The sequence below is a fragment of the Gavialis gangeticus genome, unplaced genomic scaffold, assembly GCF_001723915.1.
Source record: "Gavialis gangeticus isolate Ggan-Ray unplaced genomic scaffold, GavGan_comp1, whole genome shotgun sequence".
Lineage (NCBI taxonomy): Eukaryota > Metazoa > Chordata > Crocodylia > Gavialidae > Gavialis > Gavialis gangeticus.
The window spans coordinates 7,451,105-7,474,174 of NW_017728973.1; the positions used below are offsets into that span (position 1 = coordinate 7,451,105).

At 51.2% G+C, this 23,070-nt stretch overlaps 1 protein-coding gene across 4 annotated transcripts in view; it reads right to left on the bottom strand.

Moving 5' to 3' along the window:
- The window catches only part of ARHGAP23 (Rho GTPase activating protein 23), a 114,395-nt gene that overhangs the window by 63,702 nt on the left and 27,623 nt on the right, over positions 1-23,070 (bottom strand). For 3 of the 4 annotated variants that reach the window (XM_019507751.1, XM_019507758.1, XM_019507743.1), the window contains exons 3-6: positions 13,353-13,377; positions 10,006-10,098; positions 7,238-7,316; positions 3,077-3,131 (exon numbers count right to left, since the gene is read on the bottom strand). In XM_019507751.1, coding sequence (XP_019363296.1) covers positions 3,077-3,131; positions 7,238-7,316; positions 10,006-10,098; positions 13,353-13,377 — 252 coding nt within the window. Of the gene's footprint in view, positions 1-59; positions 188-3,076; positions 3,132-7,237; positions 7,317-10,005; positions 10,099-13,352; positions 13,378-23,070 lie in introns of those variants that run through there. The other variant, XM_019507767.1, reaches the window with a different exon arrangement.

The following is a 23,070-nucleotide window of genomic DNA, read 5'->3' on the forward strand; positions in this document are numbered from 1 at the left end:
TTTTTTTTCCCTGGGGACACCCCCCCCCCCCCCCCCCCCGCAGACACTGCAATGATTACCTCTCTCTGTTCAGCAGCCTCCTTCTCTGGCTCTCTGCTCCCGTCCTTCTCTCCACCCCAAGAGCAGGGATGGCCCAGACTAACATTTCCTTTCTTTCTCAGTTTTTCCTTTTAAGCTGTTTGGGGTTTTTTTGGCCTGGGACGTCCCGAGGTGGGAGGGAGGAGGATTCTGACACTGCCGGGACGCAGGGTGCCTGGGGGTGAGGCCTGCCATTGGCTGCCGGGGCCGGCTGCACACCACAGGAATGCCGACACACCCCTCCAAGCAACCCGGCCGGGGGAACCCGCACAAAGGTTTCTTTGGAATCCAAGCAGTGGAAATGAAGCTTTGGCATCCAGCTGCTTACATGTCCCTGGGGCTCCTCTCTTGCTGCCCTCTGCTGCCAGTGGGCTGGATCCCTCCAAGACAGGGAAAATCTCCTTTCCCTCAGTGTTAACAATCCTTCACTATGAACAAACATGCAGGCACCCTGCCCACCCTGCCGCATGCTGAGGAGCACTGGGCCAAATCCATCCCTGGGGCAATTCCAGGGAAAGGGCAACACTTGATCACAGCTGGGATCTGTCTCACCTGGTGGGCACGGGGTTGGCACCAGCAGCTTCCCAGAAAGGGGAAAAGGGGCTCTGTGCCTGGCTCTGCCACTGAGCCACAGTGGGGCCTTGGGCAAGTCAATTCCTCTCTCTATGCCTCAGTTTCCCACTGCACTCTCAATCCCAAATGTAGGAAGCAAGGAATCTGTCTTATGAGGTGTGGAGAACGAGGCTCCAATTCAAGTGCTAGAGGCCCCACTTCCTCTTGAATAAATAACACTGCTGATGGCAATGCTGAGGGGGTGCAGTTTCTTCCTGACCTCAGGCTGCTAGTGGCTGTTGATGTACTGAAGCAGTGGGGTTTGTATCCCAGATACTGCAGAGCGATGGCCTGGGAGTGGACTCTGTCCCAATACACAGCAGAGATATGCAGGCTGGGGCACTGGATCAGCGTGGGACTCTGGGGCCCTGGTCATGACTCTCACACAGTCCCTGGGCCAGTCTGAGGTACTCTGCTCTATCTGGGTCCAGGAGGTAGATGTGGATCACAGAAGTTCTCCTCCCACATCCCCTCCCATTCCGCCTGACACACACATGAGCTTCCAAGGGGTGGAAATACACTTGAGAAATGCACCAGGGCAGCCAGGATTTTCTTGCTCAAGGAGACACCCTCCCTTCCCCAACACCCAGTGCCCAAGGGGAAGAGTGGGGGGACAAAGAGAGGAAGGGTCCTGTGTCACCACAGCCTGGCTCTGTTTTGTGGCATCATAACAACAAACCCAACACACCAGGGCTCTGGGCTGGGTTGACTCTGTGTCCCCTTCTGTGAGACAGCAGCTCCCAGGCTCCCCTGACATGGATCATGCTGACCCCCAGAGATGATGGGTTTCTCAGGTCAGAAAGGACCCTCCTTGTATTCCTGTCACCTGAGATGCTGCCTCACACAAGCCAGGGAGTCCTCCAGCCATTCCAACATCCAGCCTAACAAGCTAGCGCAGATCTCAGTGGAACGATCCTGTGTGGAGGAGAAGGCCCCAGGGCCCTTGGCAGTGGACCGTTCCTCTCACAGACAAGAATCTGCAAGTATGAACTCAGCTAGTGTCACCTTCATCGTTGGCACCATGCCCAGCCCAACACACCCTGCCCTGCCACTGTTACAACCAGGCTTGGCTTGATTCCTTCTCCCTACTCAAACCCTGCCCTCCTCCTCCATCCCACCCAAGTTCCCCTCCCTTTGTTGCATTTTGGTCCACTCTCCCAAGGCAGGGGATGTTTGCAGCTGCTGCAAGAGGGGTGAAGGCCAGCACTAGGAGGAAGGGTAAGTCCAAGGCAGAATAAGGGTATGGATTTGAAACAGGATGAGCTGCAAGGACCCCACACATCCTCTCCAAAGTGAATGTAATAGCAGGCATCCAGCCTTTCCTACCCAGCCCTGGAAGAAGCCTGAAAAAAGAATACACCACCTTCAAGGGCAGCTCCCAAATGCTGATGCTTGGCGTTTGCTAGGCCGGAATGACTGAGATCACAATGGGCTGGTATTACAAATGGTGTCTAAAGACCTGGCCTCCAACACCATCTGCCTTACTTCTGATCCAAGGAGGGGTCCAGATTCAGAGGACTTTGCACACACAGAGTTTTCCCAGGTCACCATCTTCACCAACAGCTACAGCTAATCTACCCAAATAAACCTTCAGTGCTAGCACTGTCCAGATAACCCTCACACTGCAATCAGCTGCATCCAGAGCAGACTCACTGAAGCCTGAGAAAACATGTTCAGCCCCACTCAGCATCCCATTAGTTTTTTGGAGGCTCTGCCAACCTTCTCAGGTGCAACATCTGACTGGCACTACAGCTACACCGTAAGCACAAAGCAGGAGGGGTCAGAGTACAGTCCAAATAGCTGCCACTGCATGACATGTGTGCCCTTGTCCTTCATGGAGAAGTGCACTCTGTGGAGATTTACTAGTCTCAGCATGCAATAGGGAAGAGGGGGGTACATGGAAGAGCACAGCATGCTCGAAAATGTTATCCTTCCCTCTGATTGCTGCTCCTCTATGATCTAGGGTGAGGGTGACAGGACTTCAGTGACGTGCAGCTTCTCACATCTCCCCTGGCAAACTGTCCATGCAGCCCACACATCCCTGAGTTAAGCCACATCCTTGCCAAATTTAAGCGACAACTTCCTTCAAGAGGCCCAATGCAGCCACTTGTGAAACATTTCCTGGAATCCTGGAGTGCAGCGCAGCTTACAACCCTTGGAATTTCCCTGCATGTCAGTGCTCTGCACAGGGCTCAGTGCAGGGTCTGGGTGCCAGTACGTGCCTTAGACTAGTTCCCACCCCTGCAGAGGGAAAAGCTCCAAGCACAGAATAACCGCTTTCTGAGAAAGTGGCTGGAAAGCTCAGAATAACCCCTTCCTGAGAAAGTGGCTGGAAAGCTGCCCCTGGCCTGAGAGAAGGGGGAGTTCTCATTAGCAAAGGACTCACCAGCTGAAGAATGTCTTCATCTTTGGGCATAATAGAGAGCTCCAGCACATCATCACTGCAGAGAAAGGGAAAGGCAGTGTCAGCATATCAGATGCAACAGGCACACCAATGGTCTATCATATACAGGCTCTACATCCCTGCGCAAACAAGGAGTAGTGGCAGCCACCAGGCATTGGGACACCCCTGTCCTATGTTCCAGAGGCCCACCACAAACATGTCCAATGTGGGCCCACACTCTTGACTGGGAAGCAGGAGGTAGCCTCACTGGCTCCACAGGTAACAGTCTGCAGACATTAAAGAGGCTCCTGGTAAGGACTCCAGGAGTCCTACAAGCTGGGTTTTGCCACCGCTTCCCATCACCGAGCCTGATGTTTCCCTCAGCTGGTGGCAGGATCTCCTTGAGAACCAGACATGGAGCTAAACCGGTTTTGACAGCAGCATCAACACAAAGCGACCCAGCTGGGGCAGCTCAGGATTCCCATTGGTATGAAAGGGATCCAAGCTGCTATCTCTGGAATCCTGAGATTCCCCTTTTCCCCAGCTGCCTTGTCACCATCTGTCCCTAGGGACTTCTGGGAGCTGAGCATCTCTGGGATGGCTGCAAAATGCTACTGCAGTGCCTGTGGCTCAGGATTAAGGCACAGCTTGGGCTCCTGGGACACTTGGAGTGAAATTCCGGCTCAGTTCCCCAGCTACGCACAACCCCTCAAGCCCTAGGTACAGTCAATCTTGGGCACTGGGTGGTCAAATCCATTCCTACAGCCCTTACTTTGTGTACAGGACAAAGTTCCCCCATAGTCCCCAGAACAGCTACAGAAACCTGCAACCTAACATGCAGTCAGGGGAGTCACCCCTTTAGCCCTAGTGGCTGAGGCTTGTGCTTTTTAGCGCTGGGAGTCCAGCGCACAGCAAGTTAGCCACAGAAGGAATGGCAGCAGCCGGGTACCCCAGTGGGCCATTTTCCTACCCAGAAAGCCTCAGGTCTGGGGAAGCAAAAAGGAGTTGGTTTCAATGCCTAGAGGCTGAGCTTTTTGTAACGAACACTTGGAAGGGGATCAGTGTGAGCACATGTTGATGTAAACAGTTGCTGTAAATAGTTCGATACACAGGATAACTTGCCTGCCCTTTTCACCCCAGGAGAAGAGAGCAGTTTGGGCCTACCAGCAGTTCGCAGAGACTGCTCTCTGATTAGTTCCCTGTGACTGTAGGTTTCATTATATTGGGCAAGTGTCGTCCCCAAATTCATACTATAGCTTTGTAACAACATTGTTGGGAGTGTGACTGTGTGGGCCAGAAAAAGACCAAGGCTCTGAGAGAGCTGGGGAGTAGAGAAAGGGTGTTTCAGGGATGACCAAGAGAAAGTCCCAGGGAGGACAGAGACAGAGAGAGAGAGAGAGAGAGAGAAAGGAATAGCACCTGGGAGGAGAGAACAAAGTCCAAGGAAGGACAAAGGGTACTGCAGTGGCACAGTATAGACTAGTTTTTTTGAAGCAGTCGGCTGTGGGATGTCGGCACTCTTCATGCCCACCCCAGCCCTTTGAAAAAGAGAACATAGCTTTCCTGGGAGCTAACCAAAAAGAAGGAGCTGTCTGAGGCAAGGGTGCTATGGATCACCAGGGAAGTCAGGGACAAAGATAAGCCAAAATCTTGAGCCACAGGCTTGCCCCCTGAGATGCCAAGCCAGGGATGACTTCCCTTTCTTAATAAAAGGGAGACCAAATAAGACTCTTTCTTGAGGCAAGGCTTCCTCTAAAAGCAGTGCCAATCTGTGACAAAGGGGAGCCCCTGTCATCTGTGTATGCTCCACCCATTTGCTGCATGGGGCCACGTGTCAGTACCAGCTCCAAGGCCAAGGCCTGGTCTGGGCAGGAATGTGCTGCCTTCTGACTCAGACAGGTGCCTGCTGTGACATGTCTGCTCTACCCCTGGGACTCCCATCACCTATCCCTGACACTCTCTCCACCTGTAGCTCCCTCCCTCCCGCAGCACCCGCTACCTCCTCCAAGCTCATTTCTGCAGAAGTCACCACTGCTAACCCTAGGTCAGTAAAAGTGCAGGGAGCTTTGACTCCTAGTTCACCTGCTTCAGACTAACCATCAGACTACCCTCCCTCCCAGAGAGCAGGCTGGGGTCAAGAGTCCTCTCTGCCCCCTGCTCTAACCATTAGACAACATTCTCCCCTAGAAACCAGGATGGAACCTAGGTGTCCCAGCTCCCTGTGCCCTTGCTCTAACCCTTAAGTCATACTCCACTTGAGACCCAGGACCAGAACTGAGAGTTTAGGTTTCCCACATCCTGCTCAAGCCACAAGAGGCTGGGGCTGCCTCTCTCTTACAGGCAGCCCCAGCCACCAAGGTGCGTATTTCCTCCTCAACAAACCATGAGCACAACAGACACTAAGCACAAGCCACAAGAAGAAACTCTGCATGAACCCAAGGTGGCTACACTTCAGCTTCAGAGCCCAGTTTGGTACTCACTATTCCCACCCCCACCCTCTCACAACTACCCCAGGACATGCCACTTGATATTTTTCCAAATACATATTAATGCCCAGGCCCATGTATTATATTGAGTTCATATCCAGATCATTTTTGCTTGGCTCATTCCCCAGTTGCTATACTTAGGAGCCATCCAGGTCAGCTTTGTCTCATACGTAATCTAATTAGTAATTAGATGGTGCGATGCACACAAATCCAGGTCATTCATTAAATCACTGCTGTAAAGAGAGAGGCATGTTGGCTTTCCCCCAGCCTTTTTAACAAGCATGCTGGAGACACAAAGGGCGGGTGGATTCTGCCATATAGGCTGGCTCAGCCGTAACCAGACTCTTATACCCCAACACCCTTCTACTGCTGTAGCAACAGCAACAGCACCACTAATCCCAATAGAAGAAGATACACAAGGTTTCCTGAAACCAGCCTGCCATGGATCTGTGCACCCAAAGGGTATTTCCAAGGCCATGTGTGGGGTGGTATGTTCAAGGGGCTCATATTCATGCTGGATTTCTCTGATCCAGCCACTTAGGTAATACCTCAAGGCAAAGGTCTTGGGGAATGGAGCTGCTTTAATGACTTTTTGGCTACATGGGAAGCGGCTGCTAGCACCCGCCATAATTACCTGGTGCCTACAGCTGCTCTGAAAACCTGAGGCGCCCTCCCCAGGCTGTCCCTCCTCAGGCCAAACGTACATTCTCCCTGCAAGTACATAGTGTGGAAAATGCCCATCAAATGCCTGGAGAATGCAGTCCAGTCCTGAAGGTGGCAGCACCTGAGCTCCTGAAGCTCACTCCTCTTGAAGGACTGGGAAAGAAGAAATGTAAAGCAAATGGAGGGGCAGCCAAGTATGCTGGGGATAAGATACTCCTTCTCAATGCAGCCCTTGGGATGGTAAAGCTGGAGCTATGTAATGCCTATACAAAATAGCGTACACCCAAGTCTTATGCCATGTGTGTGGCTCATGAAGATCTCCTAGGTGCCAGGGAGATAGATAAAAGAACTATGGTCATGACCCTCTCTGAGGTGCCTAGTCCCAGCTGTAATGAGACAGGTCTTCTGACCAGTCCACCCCTACTATCCAATCAGACAAAACAAACGTTTCTAAACTTGGGTTAAGAATTCGGCACCTGAATCTGTAATGATGGCACCCTAAATAGGCAGCCTAGTTTTCAGAGGTACTCAGAGTCCATAGCTCAGTGCCGGCTGCTGAGTATTCAGTGCCACTGGAGCAAGACCAATTGAGACTACCTAAATATGGATTCAGGACCAAGACTTTTCAAAAGTGACTGGTGACTTCTGGCAACTGGATAGGCCTTACAGGCTGGCTGCACATCTGTTGGAGATGCTTGAGGACAAGTGCCTGCTGCACCTGTGCCAGGGTTGGACTAGACCCCTGACATCCCTTCCATCCTTGTAATTCTAGGATTATGGACTTGACTTGAGACCTCCTCCAGGAGCAAGTGCTTGGCATGTGATAAAAATCAGGCCAGAGAGGTCTCAAACTGGTTACCCTTAAATCACCAAGCACTTGGGAAAACTGAGGTCTTAGCAACCTAATGTGAGTGTGAATATTCTGGTCTCAGCCCCTCAGGGTCACTGAACTTCAGCCCATGAACTCTCCCCAGGATATGTATCCTGCTCTGTACCCAGTGGGGAGTGAACTCACCTGTTCTGGATCAGTGCTATGACCTGGGAGTAGGTTTTCCCAATGATGCTCTCCCCATTCACCTTGACAAGACGGTCTCCTGCAGAAGAAGGGGAACACCACAGGAGTGAATGGGGGGGTGGGGGCAGGGAGCGAAAACATCTGCAGTAACCACAGCAACACAAGACACCCCTTAAAGACATGCCACTCAATAAAAGGTCCAACCATGCCCCAGGAGTGTCAGTGCATCTCAGCACATTGAGAGGTCCCATCTGTCCTCACCAATGACCCTAGAGAACCTGCTCTCCTCTGCACGCACATATGTAGTTTCCTTGTTCCAGTCTGTTGTACAGACATGTTCCCCTCTGCAGCTGTCACAATGCCTTGACACTGGCAGAGCTAATGAGTGCCTGGTGCAAGACAGCCAAATACAACTCACGGAGGTGATAGCAGCCTCTCTTGGCACCACTCTAAGCTCCTGGTGGGGCTCTTGATTGGTGTAAGTCAGTGCTGCTCCACTACTGTCAACAGAGCTGTGCTAATCTATGCCAGGTGACATCTGGCCCAGAGGATCTTATGCACTCATCGCCTTCCTTCCCTTTTGCTTCCTGATGATTTTAGCTGGGCAAAAGCCGTCCCGCCCTGAGTTCCTGTAAAGCAGTTCCTGCTGGCGCCCCCGACACCTAGGGGACCAAGCTGCCAGGTTCTATGCTCTTGCATTTGACAGTCAACACTGGGCGGTGGCAGCAGCAACATGGTCCTCTACAATCTACATGACCGATTCATACAATGTCATACGAGACACCGGCCCATGTAAAAGGGCCAACGAGACTGACCCCTCTCACCCACCCACAACCCTGTGCAAGGTCCCCACTCTGAAGAAGGCAAGAAATGTCTAGAACAAATTTGAAAAAAAAGGCAAGGATGATTTTCTCCCAGACTGGCAGCCCTCTGAGGTAAGGCCTGTCTGTACTATTTTGTGCCCAGTGGTGAGAACAGTGGAGCTCTCTGAAAAGTGTCCTAGTGTCAGCTGCAATAGAAATCACAGATAGGAACAATCTCAGGAGGCACCGCTCTCATTTTCTGGTTTAAGCATCCTAGCCCCAAAACACTGCAGTTGCGAAAGGGAGAGAGAGACTCTGGCAACTCCTGGGTAACAGGGAACAGGGTGGGCATGAAGAGAGAGGCAAAAGAGAAAGTGAATGAGAAACGGAGGGAAAAAGGGGGAAATCGATGCCTAAGGAATGTAGGGAATCCAAAGGCATGATCAGGAACGGTTGGTGCACTTTTACATGTGCTCCAGGTGTGTGGGAGATGACACCTTCATCAGAGCAGCTCCAAGAGCCACTCTTATTAAAGCACTGCCATATCTCCTGTATCAGTGCCTCCACACTTCAAAATGGTGGTGGGAGTGCTTGAACTAAAGCTCATTCAACAAGCTTTAGTTCAAGTGCCTCCATCACCATTTTGAAGCGTGGGGATGCTGATACATGAGACACAGGAGGCTGGAATTCCAGTGCATCAGGGCAGCCTCTGCACTCATGCACAGGTGCCCTTGGTTTCCAAATGCTCTGCAGCAATAAAGAGGAAAGGCTGAGGATTCTCTACAGACCCAGACATACAGGCACATGCTGTTTCCACTCCTCACCCTACACCTGCTTCCATTAGCCCCACAGTTTCTGGCCAGCAAAAGGCACTGCCAGCTCCCAAGCACAGATTCCATGCTGCTCAGGGCCAAAAGGTCCTGGGAGCCTCCAGATGGACAGGGAGATTCACACCTTGATGCAGCACACCCTGGCTTCACTGTTAGCTTTGCGTTCTACTAGCTTTCCCTGATGATGGGACCGTCATGCTCTGCACCCCAAAGGCAGCTTACAAAGTACTGAAGAGCTGGGACAAGGGCAGTGCAGGCAACCCCAGAGGGATGGGGATGACAACAAGGAGCACAAGCCAGGCATGGGTTTATGGAGATAGCACTAAAGATCCATTACAGCTCAGCCATTTCCTGTGCACCCTAGAAGTCCTATCAGCTCCCTCTCCCCATTAGTTCATTGCCACTTCAGAAACAATTTTGGCTCTGACTCAGCTCCATTACCAGCCCCTGCTCCCCAGCTGAGTGGAGTCAAGATAAAGCGAGGGAACTGGCATGGGCCTGGAAAGAGCTGGCTGGAACTAGGAGGACCTAAGTTCCCTTCCTCCTATCTGTGTGAAATGGCTTTGCAGCCAATACAGGAGAGTGCCTGCCTATTCCCTGCTCTGACCCCAACTCTGTTGGAGCCTCTCTCTTGATTCCAATGGGTTTTGGAGCAGGCCCTACATTTTACAGGCTACCCCACAGGATTTGGACCTTGGGAGGAACAGGCCCTGCAGAAGGCTGGGGAGGGTGAATTTGGGCCTCTCCCTGATACAGTGTTTTTAGCTTTTTTTTCTTGTTTTTAATACCCAAAATAAAAGCCTATCTTCCTCCTTGGAGCAGAGTGTTCTGCCAGGCTCCAGCTAAGGATGCAGGGTTTTGAGTGGCCATTGGAGTTTTTAAAACAGACTATTTTTCTCCCATTCACCAAAAGACATGGGATTAAAAGAGACAAAAACCAAACCAAACAGGGGGTTATTTCCCCAAACAAGCTCCTTACTCCCCCACAAGCAGCACTTGGCCACTGGCTTTTTCAGATTCCTCTGATTCCCCACACTCACAAAGGGGCAATCAGTGGTACCCAGTGCAGGGCAGACTGCAGCCAGTCCCTCACACTGCTAAAGAAGCCAAAACACAGACACACACCCGTACTTACCTGTGCGGAGGCCAGCTTGGTGTGCAGGCCCATCTTCCTTCACATTCTTCACAAAGATGGTGTCCATGGGCTCCAAGCGGCTCCGTTGGGGACCTGTTCCCAGAAAGAAAAGGACCATGACAACCTGGTTGGCAAGGGAAGCAGGAGCATATCACAGGAGTTCCCCTTGCAACACACCCACACGTGCACACACACACACTCCACTTGCACACATCTACTGTGGGGTTCACGCACACTTCATACAGACCATACCCATACACCAATTAAACAACCCCCGAATCATACTTACACACTATAGCTCTACAAGGCTAAACACCTCCCCCTCCCAAAGGACTATACTCTACCATGGCTGAGACATACCACCTCTTCCCGGGATGAAAGCCCGGATCATTCATTTTATGCTGGGTCCCCCATTGAACTCCTGGAGGCCCTGTGCCTTCCTAGGAGGAAAGGATGCGGCTACAGGAGCAAGAACAAAGCCCGGAGTCAGCAGTCCCAAGGGGTAGCAGGCTATGACTACAGAGTTTCACCAGAACTACATGTTCTCTTCCTATCACCCCCCCAGACTCAAAGCCCAGGTGCATCATTTTTGTCCTGACCCATCACCATCCCACAGTCCTTTACAGCTGTCAAGGTCTGGGGTCATGGCAAGGAGATGCAAGTGATTTTGGGGTATGGGATGGGAATGGGAAATGAGTGGGGGACAGCCATGGAGGAAGGAGCTTGGGGTGGGGGGAGGCAGTATTTACCTAGAGAGACTTCATATCCACTGGCAGAAAGACCTGTGTGAGAGAGAGTCCAAAGGGCACCAAATTCCCATTGTTTGGGGGCCTTTGCAGCCTCCATCTGTTCTTACTCTGCAGCCTGTCCCCGCCCCACAGGCCTGGCACTGAGTAAGGATCACCAACCTGAAAGCTCCTCATCAAGCAGGGAGCACTGCTATCTGTTCTGACTGCATCAGATCTGTTTAACTCAACGCCTGCCTTGAGGTGGAGTGCCTAAGCGCTGTGCCTTAGCCCCATCCTCTGCACAATCCATAGCTCCATTAACCATGAGCAAGCCATTTCCAAACCTGCCACCTTGCCCTCCGACACCCGACCCTTAGCCACAGGTCTACAGGATGGATCCCCCTGACCCTGGGCATTCCCATTCCTCAAGCCCTAGTAGACCAAATAATGCACCTGGAAGAATTTGAGTCCAACTTAAGTTCGGTCCCAGAAGCCAAACCACTCCATGACTCTGTCCAGAAGGGTAAAGAGTGAGCAGAAATGCAGAGAAGGCTGCAAGGGCACCACATGCAACAGTAGAGCACTGAGTGAGGATGCTCAAGGACTGGATTGAAATACATAGGCAATCCCCCCAGGATGGATCCAGCAGAATTTCACAACACTGACGCTGACCTCAGATAACACCCTACAGACATTGGGGGCCCAGCCCCCATTGACCACAGGACTGAAGAGAGTTTGGTGTATTGCTGGAGGTGCAATAGGGTTCCTGGACTAGTACACCAAGGGAGGCTGATCATCAGTAGCAGGCAGAGCCACGCATGAGGAACCCAAAACAGGAACAGCAGGATTTGGATTGGGGGGTGGCATTTGCAGAGTGGTTGGTGCACATGGAGAGCCCAGGACTGGGATGGGAGGAGTGGGGAGGTTGCAGGCCAGGGTTGAAGGGCACTAATAAAGCTGAGGAGCAGGACTAGAGTAATAAAGAGGCTGAAGGAGAGGACTGGAATACACAGGTCACATTGGCAGCACTGGACACGGAGAAGGCATCAAGCAAGACTAAAATAACTTGGGCCTTGCAATGAGGATGGATGAGCTGCGACAGCCCAAAGTGCCCTGCATCCCTGTGACATTAGCCCACTTCCTGAGTGCTACACTTGCCCACAGACAGACTTGATGGACACTGGAAGGCAGAGTGCCTGTCCATCACTGTCATGCCAGGGACGCCACTTGGCACTGGCTTGGGGAAGGAAGCAGAAAACTAGTCCAAAGCCAAGCTGCAGGCCAGCTAAAGTCAAGGTGAAGTGGGACAGGATTTATGTATTGAAGCTCCTGCCGCCTGGCACTGGAGGGGGGGGGGGGGTTACTTGGCATCCACACATGTCCCCAACCCAAATGCTGCTGCCCCCTTTTCCACTAAGTTAAAGCTAAGGCAATAGCCTCTGAGGTATAAACTTTCATCAGGTCACAGATCCCAGCTGAAATCCCAGCGTTAGCAGCACCAAAACCTATGAATAAGCAGATTCCCCTCCCCAGGAGCCAGCCAAGAGCCCCCAAAAGCCTGGGGAAAGGCAAGAGTGAATCAGCTCTGCGGTGTGGATTGGAAGGTCCTTGCTTATTTGTGGGGACATGGAGAGATCTTAAGGACCCCCACATGAAGTATGCTGCCCTGGTCTTAGTCCCTCACAAACTGCGCCTTGAAACAGATGTCACGTGCCAGCTCACCCTGGCAAGCTCCCCAGCAGCAGGCAGGGCAGGCTTCACTAAATTCTGCTCTGATGGTGCCATCATGCCCATTGGGAGATTGAGGTAATTACAGTGGGGTGGCCGCTGGGGGACTGGAAAAGAATAATGCCACCTCTGGAAAGAGAGCAAAGGGAACAGACTTGCATGTATGGGTGTAGGGGCATCCATCCCCTGTAGCCCAAGACATGCCCCCACACCATCACCATTCACTGCAAGCACCCATGTGAATGTCTGCAGCTATGAGGAAGCCAAGATTTTTACCAACTCCTTCCCAGGCCTCCTGAGCTGCAGCTAAATCGCTGATCCAGTTTATTTCGAGCCTATATTTAGGGTGGTGTTATCAGCTCAATGGCCATTAACTCCAAGAGGAGCTGGTGAATAGAGCCCCATGACAGAAATACAAACACACACACGCCCCACCCCACCTGGCCACACTGTCCTTGGACAGATCCACAGTGCATATTTCTGCTCACTGAGGCCAGCTACACAGTTTTTGACAAATAAGCAGGTATCTGGGTTTTTTTCCACTAGTCTTTCTTAGTCGACAGACTGGAAGTCTGTGCTGGTCAATCTCACAGCATGACGGGGGAAGCTCCCTTCATCCCCCCACCTCTCACCCACACATACTCACTCACCCTCACAGGCACAGTCACAGGTACATACTTACCCATGCACCCACGAGACACACACACACACACACACACGCTCACATGGGTTTGCACAAACTCACATGCACAAACATGCTCACATAAATTCACACGAACATCACTCCATGCACCCACATGCCACACACACACACAAGCACTCTCTCACACTTGCATTCACATGGAGTATAGGCCATGTGAGCTGCAGGGGTGGCTACTGAAGAGCACTTACCTGCCCGGTTTCCATTCTCTTCCTCCTGCAAAGGGAAGACAGAAACACTTGTGTCACAACTGAGCAAGAGGAGACCCTTGGGAAAGGCAGATTCTCCTTAAACCGTATTGTATCCCAGAAGGAGGGAGCAGGGGCTGTGGTGGCTCAGTAGGCAGAACTGGCCTGGAAATCCTGATTTCCAAAAGGGTGGCTGGAGCCTCCTCCCCTCTCCCTGTTGTTGCCTCTTGACTGTAACGGGAGAATATAAAATTAACTTTGGACACAGGATCTCCTCGGGGGCACAGGCACATCAGCTTGGTGGGAGGGTGGGGAAGAGGGAGGGGTTTTCCTTCATAGTGACCAATCTAATCTGCCATCTGAGCTGCCAGCCACAGGGCAGGGAAGGCTAAGCCCAGGGGACAGTGCCAAGGCAGGCATGCCCTTTCGGCCCCCTTTACTCAGGAAGCCCCAACGTGGTTATGCAGCTGCTGTGGGTGGGGACAAAGCTCAGCTCCTGTTCCTCCAAGCACTCCAGGCAAAAGGGCAGGCTGTTCTGTGGGGTCAGACTCAATGGAGCTGCCAGCTGGGCACCCTACCTTCTGCACAATGCCAGCTAGGCATTAGCCCTTTGATGGATGCAAGGAGGAGAAAGCCCTCGCTCCCACCTGGATGATTAATGAACCCAAAAGGGTGGGACAAACCACCCCAATTTCCTAGGGCAGTATGCCTGGGGCTATGCTCACTTGGAGCCTTGGAAGTGCTAGCCCTGCCAGCTCCTCTCCCCAGGCTGTAGGAGAGATGAGATGGGGCATCTCAAAATTTGGGGTTTGATGCCTTCAGCAGCCTGTGCCAGCTACCAGGTGGGATATAAAGCTTCTGGCACCACCATCCACCCTTCCAACTGACAGTGAAAGTGACCCTCTCAACTCAACAAAGGGACCCCTGCTGAGAGCAACTATGGTCCTGCCACCAGGGTGATTGGCATGGGAGCATGTTGGGCAGCTGGCACTGCTAGAGGGAGACAAACATACCGGTTCAAATCCCTCGGGGTTCAGCCAGATCTGCAGCAAATGCAGCTACTGTCCCAAAGGTGAGTTGGGAAGGTCAGAAGATTAAGTAAAGAGGCATGCCCCAAGAAAAACTCCCACCCCCTACTCCCTGAGCCCTCCCAAGTTACCCCCTTGGCTAGTCCCCATGCCCACCATTCCTGAGTCAACCAAGAGGGGACACTGGACAGCGACAGAAAGACTCAAGTTGCTGTTTGCCAACTAACCTAAAGGCTTGACACACCTGCATCCCAATACAGAGACTGAGAATTGGACAGCTAAGTCCTCTTGGCAGCACTGAAAATCTCCCACCCCCTGTTCCCAAGACAAGCTCCCTGCTCCTGCAGGGCCACCAGCTTCTGACAGCCTCAGGATGCAGACTCTGAATGAGCTGTCGGCTGTGGTAGGGCCCAGAGGCCATGGAGTTGACCAGGCTAGAAAGGCACGCAAAGATGAGGTACAACTCAAAGATGATGGTCTTTAAGCTAGCATGGTACAGCCTCCTGTCCCATCCAGCACAGGGACTGACTGCCCAGTTGTCAGAGCCAACACCTTTTCACAGGACTCAAACCAAACCTAATGGTGCTACTTTAGTGAACAGGCAGTGGTCCAGCCCATGCCAATGCAAGCAAGTGACTTTGTGAGGTGGGAGAGGGACTTCACAAAGGTAGCCCCAAGTCAGGAGACTGGCTATATCTAATACTGCATTCATCATCTCTGGTGAGCTATGTTCACAATGGGAAGCCACGTGAAGGATCTGGCCAGAGGGGCCATCCTTCCTGCTCTGTGTTCTGCGTGGTGTGATGCAAGCAGACAAGGTCTAGAGCTGGGAGGGGGAGAAGACAAAGGGTGTGGATATCAAGAGAGTCTCTGTCTCCTTCGGCAATGGTGAGGAGGCCAAGGTGGGAGTGCTCAAGGTAAAGAAACCCCTCTGAATTCAGAGCTGATGTCCTGAGGTGACAGCACATGACCTTGAGGTCCCTCCCCATGATGGTAGTTCAACCCCAGGCAGTCTGATGCTGGGGGCACATACTAGTCTAAATTATTCCCTAGTCTTGCCCAAGCTCCCCTGCATTTTGCCTTCTGTTTCTCCCATAGGATCATGTCACACTCTTCCAGGAGTGACAGGGCAGGATCCTCTAGGCTGAGCTTCTCTCCAGGAGGATTCCCAGTTTGGTGGGACCTAGGGGGGCTTTACAAGTGCAGCCAGCGACCCAGCTACTGTGCCTGAGCTCACCAGTGGCAGTGGGTGGGTTCCCATCTCTGATGCCACATAGCCACAGCCGGATGCCAGAGTTCTCAGCCTCTGGGAAGCAGGGAACTGGATGGCACCCCTGCAGGTTGAATACTGGTGCTAAGAAAGAGACTTCCAATTTTATAATGGTCTTAATGGCCATGCCTCCTCTCTGCTCACTCCAAGAAGACAAAGCAGTTCCAAGCCCAGCTGACAGCTCCCTCTCCACAGTGCTTAGACAAAAGCAACCAGAGCTGGTGAGCAAGAAAAGATAAAAATACACCAGGAGCTGGGGAGAGTGGCCTTGGGCATTGTGTAACTATTGTTCCCCAAGGAAGACAGCATGAGATTGGGGGAAGGGAAGGTGGGGTGCACAGAGACAACAGAAAAGAGAGATACCCACAGAGCAGGTGGTAGCGCAAGGGTAGGAGGGGTGGCTGGTCAGGTAGACCACCATTCTGGGAGATCTGGGTACAACTCCCCATTCAACAACTGGCTCCTTGCATGCAAGTCCAAGGAATAAAGCAATGATGAGAGAATGTGCAAAGACGTGGCATGGGACTGGGGGAAAGAATGGCGGTGTCCCTCTGGGCAGCAGCTATGAGAGGAAAGCAAGATGCAAAGGAGAGACAGCCACAGCCTCGCCTCCCATCACACAGGGCCTTGCAATAGCAGTGGAAGGATTAGCAGCTGCAGAGCCAGGGTTGCCATCACATGGGGTGGGGAACTCTTCTGCCCCTCAAAGTCAGTGGGAGCCAAAAACCCAAGGCACTGGGGTACCGTGTCCAGAGGGCCAACAGTAAAGGGCACAGAAACAGACTGCAAGGAGCAAAGTTAAATTCTCTGTGAATCACAGCTCAGCCTGGGACCTCCACTACTGTCTCTCAGACATGCAGAGCTATTGGGTGGATGAAACTGCAGGGAGCATTGTTGGGAGGGTGAGTGAGAAAGGAACATTTCCTGTGGAGGCCTCCAAGCTGGATATGGGTGGCAAGGGTGCCAACAGCAAGAGCCTTGTGCCAGCTGTCACTCCCAGCCTCACACTCGCACTCTGGGAGATGCGGTGCCAAGGCTGGGGAGGGTATGTGCAGTAGGAAGGCCCCCCACAGAGGCAAGCTTCCCCTCTTTCCTCTCATCTCTGGCAACAGACAACCTGCTTGGCTCCCTCTGTACAGGTGAGGCAATGGCCCCTGGGGCCTGTGGGCTCGGCTCACTCAGGGCACCAAGAGGGGGTGACATCACCTGCCAGTGCTGCCAAAAAACTCAATTAAGAATGCAAAGCTCCTGTCTGCCTCCCGGCTGACTCAACTCTATCGAAACTCAGCTCCCAGACGAGGGCCCTGGCTCCTTTGCCCCGGCCTGCCCCAGCTCACACTGTTGTGGAGCCAGGGGGTACAACTGAAGCTGCACTTCCGATCCCCATTTCACTGCTGTCTAATCCCAACCCGTTCCTAGGAATATCTGCCTTTGCTTGCCGAAAGGCTGCAGGGTAGGTGCCAGGCATGTTACATCCCTGACCTGTGTAGGGCAGGATCAGGTGTTCTCACCTGACAGTCTGCAGGGAGCTGCCCAGTTGAGCAAAACAGCCGTAAAACATAAAGCAGACAGTGAAGGTTTTGGGATGGAGATTTCCTGATGTTTTGGCATGGTCCTGCCCGTCTGCTTTTCAGGGGAGAATATGAACTTAATTGACATTTACTGGGTCAGACTATAGGTCCATCTTGCCCAGTATCCTGTGTCTCATAGAGGCAGAGAGTAAATGCTGGAAGGGAGAATGAATTGGGTATAATCAGGGGTTTTCCAGTGTTCCTCTCTGTTGCAGCCTCCAGCATTTAAGGTATAGAAAGTTCTAATGCAAAGGCTGCATCCCTAACTCCTACGCTCAATAGCTACTGATGCCCCTTTCCTCCAAGAATTTGTCCAATCCCTTTTTGAATCCAGCTAAATTATCAGTTTCCACAGCATCTGGTGGCAATGAGCTCCACACTTGAATTGCACACTGTGAAAAAGGACTTCTTTTTGTTAGTTTTAAATTCACTATCTACTAGTTTCATTTTGTGACCCTTAATTCCTGTACTGTGAGAGAGAGCAAATCATCGAATCATAGAATATTAGGGTTGGAATAATAAATCCCTATTTATTTTCTCTCTGCCTTTTAGTATTTTCTAAGCCCTTATCATGTTCCCCCCTCAAGCGAATCTTTTCTAAACTGAATAGGTCTGGCCTCTTTAGTTTCTCCTCCTATGGACGCTCCTCCATACCACCTATCATCCTTGTTGCCCTACAGATGCTACAAGTGTATTTTGTTTAGTTTATCATCACTTTTCCCCTCACCTCCATGGTAACCCAGGTGAATGGCTGGCAAGGAGACCTAGCATTTGGGTTGGTGAGCTTTCATGATAGACCTCCACACACAGGAGGAAAAGGAGGAACCCTGTAGGAACCAAGCAAGAGCCCTCTGTGTGCTCACATGTGGAAGAGGTGGCCAAAAAGCTCTCCTCAGGAGAGTAACACGAGTTGCAGGAAAGCTGGCCTGACACTCTGAGGTGCTAGAAGACCTGGATTCTCAGAAGGCCTGCGTTCAATTCTGGCTCTGCCACAGATGCCCTGACTGACCTTGGGCAAGTCACTTTGTCTACTCTATGACTCACTCCCCCATCTGGAAAATGCTGATAGTTCTTCCCCCATGTGGGGCCTCTAGGATGGCACTGAGGAAGACCCCATAAGGAGCTAGGTGGAGACGGGAGGCTTCCAGGGAGCAGGATGAAACCCCATCCATAACCAGACAGTGGAGTTAAGCAAACGGGCTGCAGGGACCCTATGACTCTCAAACAGTTTCCCCTTTGTCTGGTTCAAACTGATGCTGCAGGAGAGGAAGACAGATTTCAAGCCCCATAGAGGCTTTGAACCAGCCTGCCAGGAGAGCCAACTTTTCCTTTCTGCCATGACAAAGCTGACAGTTTTGCCTGTGAAGCTCAAGAGAACTGGCTCTGGCCACAAAGCTCAGTCCTGCACGGACAGCAGTTCCCAACCAGACACCTAATCTGAATGGACGAGATGTCAGCAAATATTGCTGGGGACTGGGGCCGGCTGGGAGAGGCGCCTCTCTCCCTGGGATGCCAGCGGCATGACGGGACAGCATGGCAGTGCTGAGCTGGCTCTGTGACAGAGGAGAGGAGTGGGGATCATGTCCCTGGAGCAGGGATCGTGTCCCTGGAGCACTGGACGATGGCTGCAATGAAGGCTGGGGCTTTTTTGGCTGGTGCCCTTGCTAGCACTCAGAAAACTCAAATGGTCTTGGTTGCAGCATCTCAGTCATCTGCTCAGGGTCAGACCCACCACTGCCCAATGTGGCTCAGGAAGGAATTCTTCCCCTCCATCAAGCTTTTAAAGCCTATGGGTGGGTTTTTCTTCCTTTGTGGCATGGGGTGGGGCAGGGTCCTCTTCCTTGGATCCCCAGAGCATATGTTAACCAGCTCATCCCTGTAACTGCACTAGTAGGGCATTGGCAGCACCCTCATCTCCCCTGCCTTTTACCTAGCTCTTGTTGCTGGTGTCCCCATTTTCCTTTGGAAGGTTTGGAGTGCTGGTTTTTCTAGGGATTTTTGGGAACATGGCTGTATGTGACCACCAGGGACTGGACTTAATGGCTGAGAAGGCCCCTTCCAGTCCTCCTTATGTCCATCCTTATGTCTGAGTTCTGTGTTGCAGAGGGGGATGTCCTCCCGTCTCCGAATGAGAGACTCTGCCTGCTGGGACACAGCTGAGGCAATGCAATGGCCTCTCAGTCCTAGGGATTTTCAACCATGGAGACCCCTGGGCTCTGTGCTTTGACACACTGAGGTGCCACAGTCATGTCTCCGTTCCCAGATGCTATAACACAGCAGAGGTTACCCAGCCATGTCTTTCTGCTGGAGGCTGCCAGAACCAGCGCTGAGGCCCTGATAAAGCAACGCAGTCATGAGCCACTGCCAGATGTTGCGGCACAACCAAGGTGAGTGTGTCAGTGCCAGATTTCCCATGCTCTGCTTGGATGCAGCAATCACGTGACAGCGCTGGGAGTGCCAAGGCCTCACCCCGTCCCCACCCCTCCACTCTGAGGCAGGAATGCTCAGCTGATCTGGAGGAGGGCACTCACAGCACAGTGCTATCATGGGGTGTTTAAGAGTCTGCAAATATGAACAGCTGGTGCAGAGATCAAAAGGCACCTGGAGGCAAGATGCTGTTCAAGGCCTAAGCCAGGCAGGACAATCAGGGGGAAGAAATGACTTAGCAGAGAAACTGCTCAGGAGTAGCAGTCACTTAGACCCATGTCCCCCTGCTGTATTTTATCAGGAAATCTCCTGATTGAAGGTCTTAGCACAGAGGGACCACTCTGCTCCACCTCCATTGGACCAGGTAAATCAAACCATATCCAGCTGGTTCTTCCAGCTGATTTCACTTCATATGCCTCTCCTATGGCACCAGTGAAATACAGCCTCCTCTGGAGTGGAGGGTGGCAGTTAAACAGATAACCCTAAATGAGAAGAGGAGAGATTTGAATGAAGGAGACATGGGGAGGCCCAAGTCCTACAGAATGAAACAGGGCGTATAAAAAAAAACAATGATTAAAAAAAATATTTAAAAAAAATTGGATTTTTTTTTATTTGAATCAGATTTATTTTTAAGATGCTTTTTTTAAAAAAATAAACTTATATAAATATAGTTTTAATTTAAGATATGTTAACGCTCAAAGATAACATCATGGAATAGGGATTATAAAACTTCTAATTATATATTATTTGAGACAATATATTCATGGAACCTTTTTAGAAGTTTTAATCACAACAGGCTATATTAGGGGCCCAATCTTATGGGGTTCCCAGAGGCTCCTCTATAGATTAGTAAAGATTAAAAAAAAAGACACTCTACCCAATAGGACTCTGCTCAGTCTAGAAGATCCCATTAAGCATCTCTGTGATGCTTAGTTTCAGTTCTCAAACTGTGGATTTGTGTCTCCAGAGATCATAGGCAGACGAGGTTCTTTGGGTAGATGTGATATCTTTTATTAGACAAACTAAATGGTTGGGAAAATTGTTCCTTGCAAGCTTTCCGGCACAAACACCCTTCTTCAGGTATAGTGAGAGCTTGTTGTCTCCAGAGATAACATCCTTGTTAACAGCAGTATATGGAGATGAGAGATAACAGACCTGATTAGTGATTCCATCAGCCCTATTGTCTCTCTGCAAGTTTGTGTACACACAGTCAAGCCCTTACCTTTCTCCAAAAGTACAAAGTTTCAAGAAGGTAAATTAATAAAGGATATCAAACAACAAGAATGCACTTTTTGTAGAAAACAATGATTAAATCAAGGCTTTGTGGTCAGTGCTTTAAATCAAATCCAACCTGGAATGAAGTCCCAAGGGAATGGCAGCACCTTGTTTTCTAAAAAGAACTGGGAGTAAATTAATTGTGTGTGAAAAACCATCATGGTTCCAACATGCAACTAGACACGTGCCCATAGGCACACACCCATGCCAAAGCTGCCAACACCTGCACGCACATCACACACTATTAAATATAGCAGCAGCTAGAGATTCCAGCCAAGGCTGACATCTGGCTGAACCAGACACTGTGTACACACAGCAAAGAGTAGCTCCCTTCCCAGGAGGGTCCTACAGTCTACACCAGCAAGACAAAGGGAGGAAGAACATATTTCCCATCTTTATTTTACACAGATCAAATGACTTGACCAAGGTCATGCAGGGAGTAAGTGTCAGAGCTGAAAATGGAACCCAGGTCTCATTAAACTAATGTATTTCAGGGAGCTAGGCAGAGCAGCCTAGACCTCAGGCATTGAGATGTCTGATGTTTAAGAGGTCAAGGCAGGGAGATTAACATTTCTTGGACTATTTGACTTTGAAAGGTGGTGAGTGGGAGATGATAATATATGTGCAACAGGTTGACTAAGACAACCTCAGCCCTTCCCCTTGATCCAGCAAACCAAAGAGCCCAGAGTGTCAGGGTGACAGGCAGTAAATTCCAAAAGCTGTAAATTTGCTTCCAGTCAGTCTGTTGGAGGAAGCATGTAGCAAACCTGTGGAATTCACCGCCATGGGCAATCAACAAAGCAAACACTTTGGCAGGATATGAAATGGGGGACTGGGATTTAAACACACACCAACAAGCAGAGGCAGCTGTGCAGAGCTAGGAGTTCAGGTCAAATAATGTTTCAACAAATCCTCCCTGCTTCAGAGGACAGGCCCATGCCTCTCTGGGAAGAAAGAGGGTTTTGGGGGGAAGAATGCATGGCTGGGGTGATGGGGCCAAAACTACTAATTTCTCCTGGAAAAATGACGTTGCCTGACTGGACAGATGTACTGATGTGCAGCCAAGAAAGGGGTGCAGCTCCCTCTGGAACCAGATCGCAATACAGCCCTGTCTGCTTTGCTAGCTCCTGTGTTGCAAAGATATTCTGCCACTTAAACCTTCTTCTTCCTCTGCCATGTCTGCATTGAGCAGCATCTCCTTCTACACACAGGCAGCAAACAAAAAAATCTAGGGCTCAAACTGGATCTCTTGCAGAGCAAGGGGAAGACAAGCTCTGGAGAGACCCCCAAAAGCTATTGTGTCTTTGTATAATAGATCAGCAGCAGGGGACTTGGAGCTACCTACTCCCCTCTACCCTCTGACACACTGCTGCAGAAGAGGCACCCCCATCCCACAGACATTACTAAAACTGTCCCAAACCCAGCAGTGGTTTAGTTAATATTCGCCCAGAACCCAGGGGTTATTTTGCCTGAAACTATGTCCAGACCAGCTGCCCCACCTTGCCACTGTAACTGCTTTCTGCCACTGCCTTTGCACATCTCTGCAGAAAATCATGATTGTCCCACACCATGTGTGGTACCCAGAGAGCATGTTTGCTGCATGTATCAAGCACTGGTGTTCAGGGGTGAAGGGGTTAACTCCGCTCCACAAGAGCGCACAAAGTTCACCCCTATTGGGAACCATTCTCCACCCAGACATGGGGGTCTCCTGCAGTCAGGCAGCATTGGGTTGGAGCTCCTCCTAGCCTCCAACCTTTCCCCAAAGGTCAGCTACAAGCAGATCCTAAAAGACTCAAACCACTCTTGCACTCCCCTTTCTACCTGAAGACTGAAGGATGCATCTGTAAGGGAGGGAACTCTAGGTTCACAGCCTGGAGGGGATCCTGAACTCCTGGACAAAGCAGATGACTGGAGGTACAGTATCATGAAGGGCTCTGCTTTCCAAATTGTACTCCCTGGCTGAGCTGGCTAACACCCCAATGTTCCATACAGAAGCTATGACCTGCTTTAGAGCCCCCCACAGTGGTCTTCCCCATGGCAGTACAGAGACCAAATAGCCCCTCTAGCCAGTGCAGTGACAGGTATCACACTGCAAAGGAGTGGCAGTGGAACATCTGGGAAACCAAATAAAAGAAGACATCCACATCTGC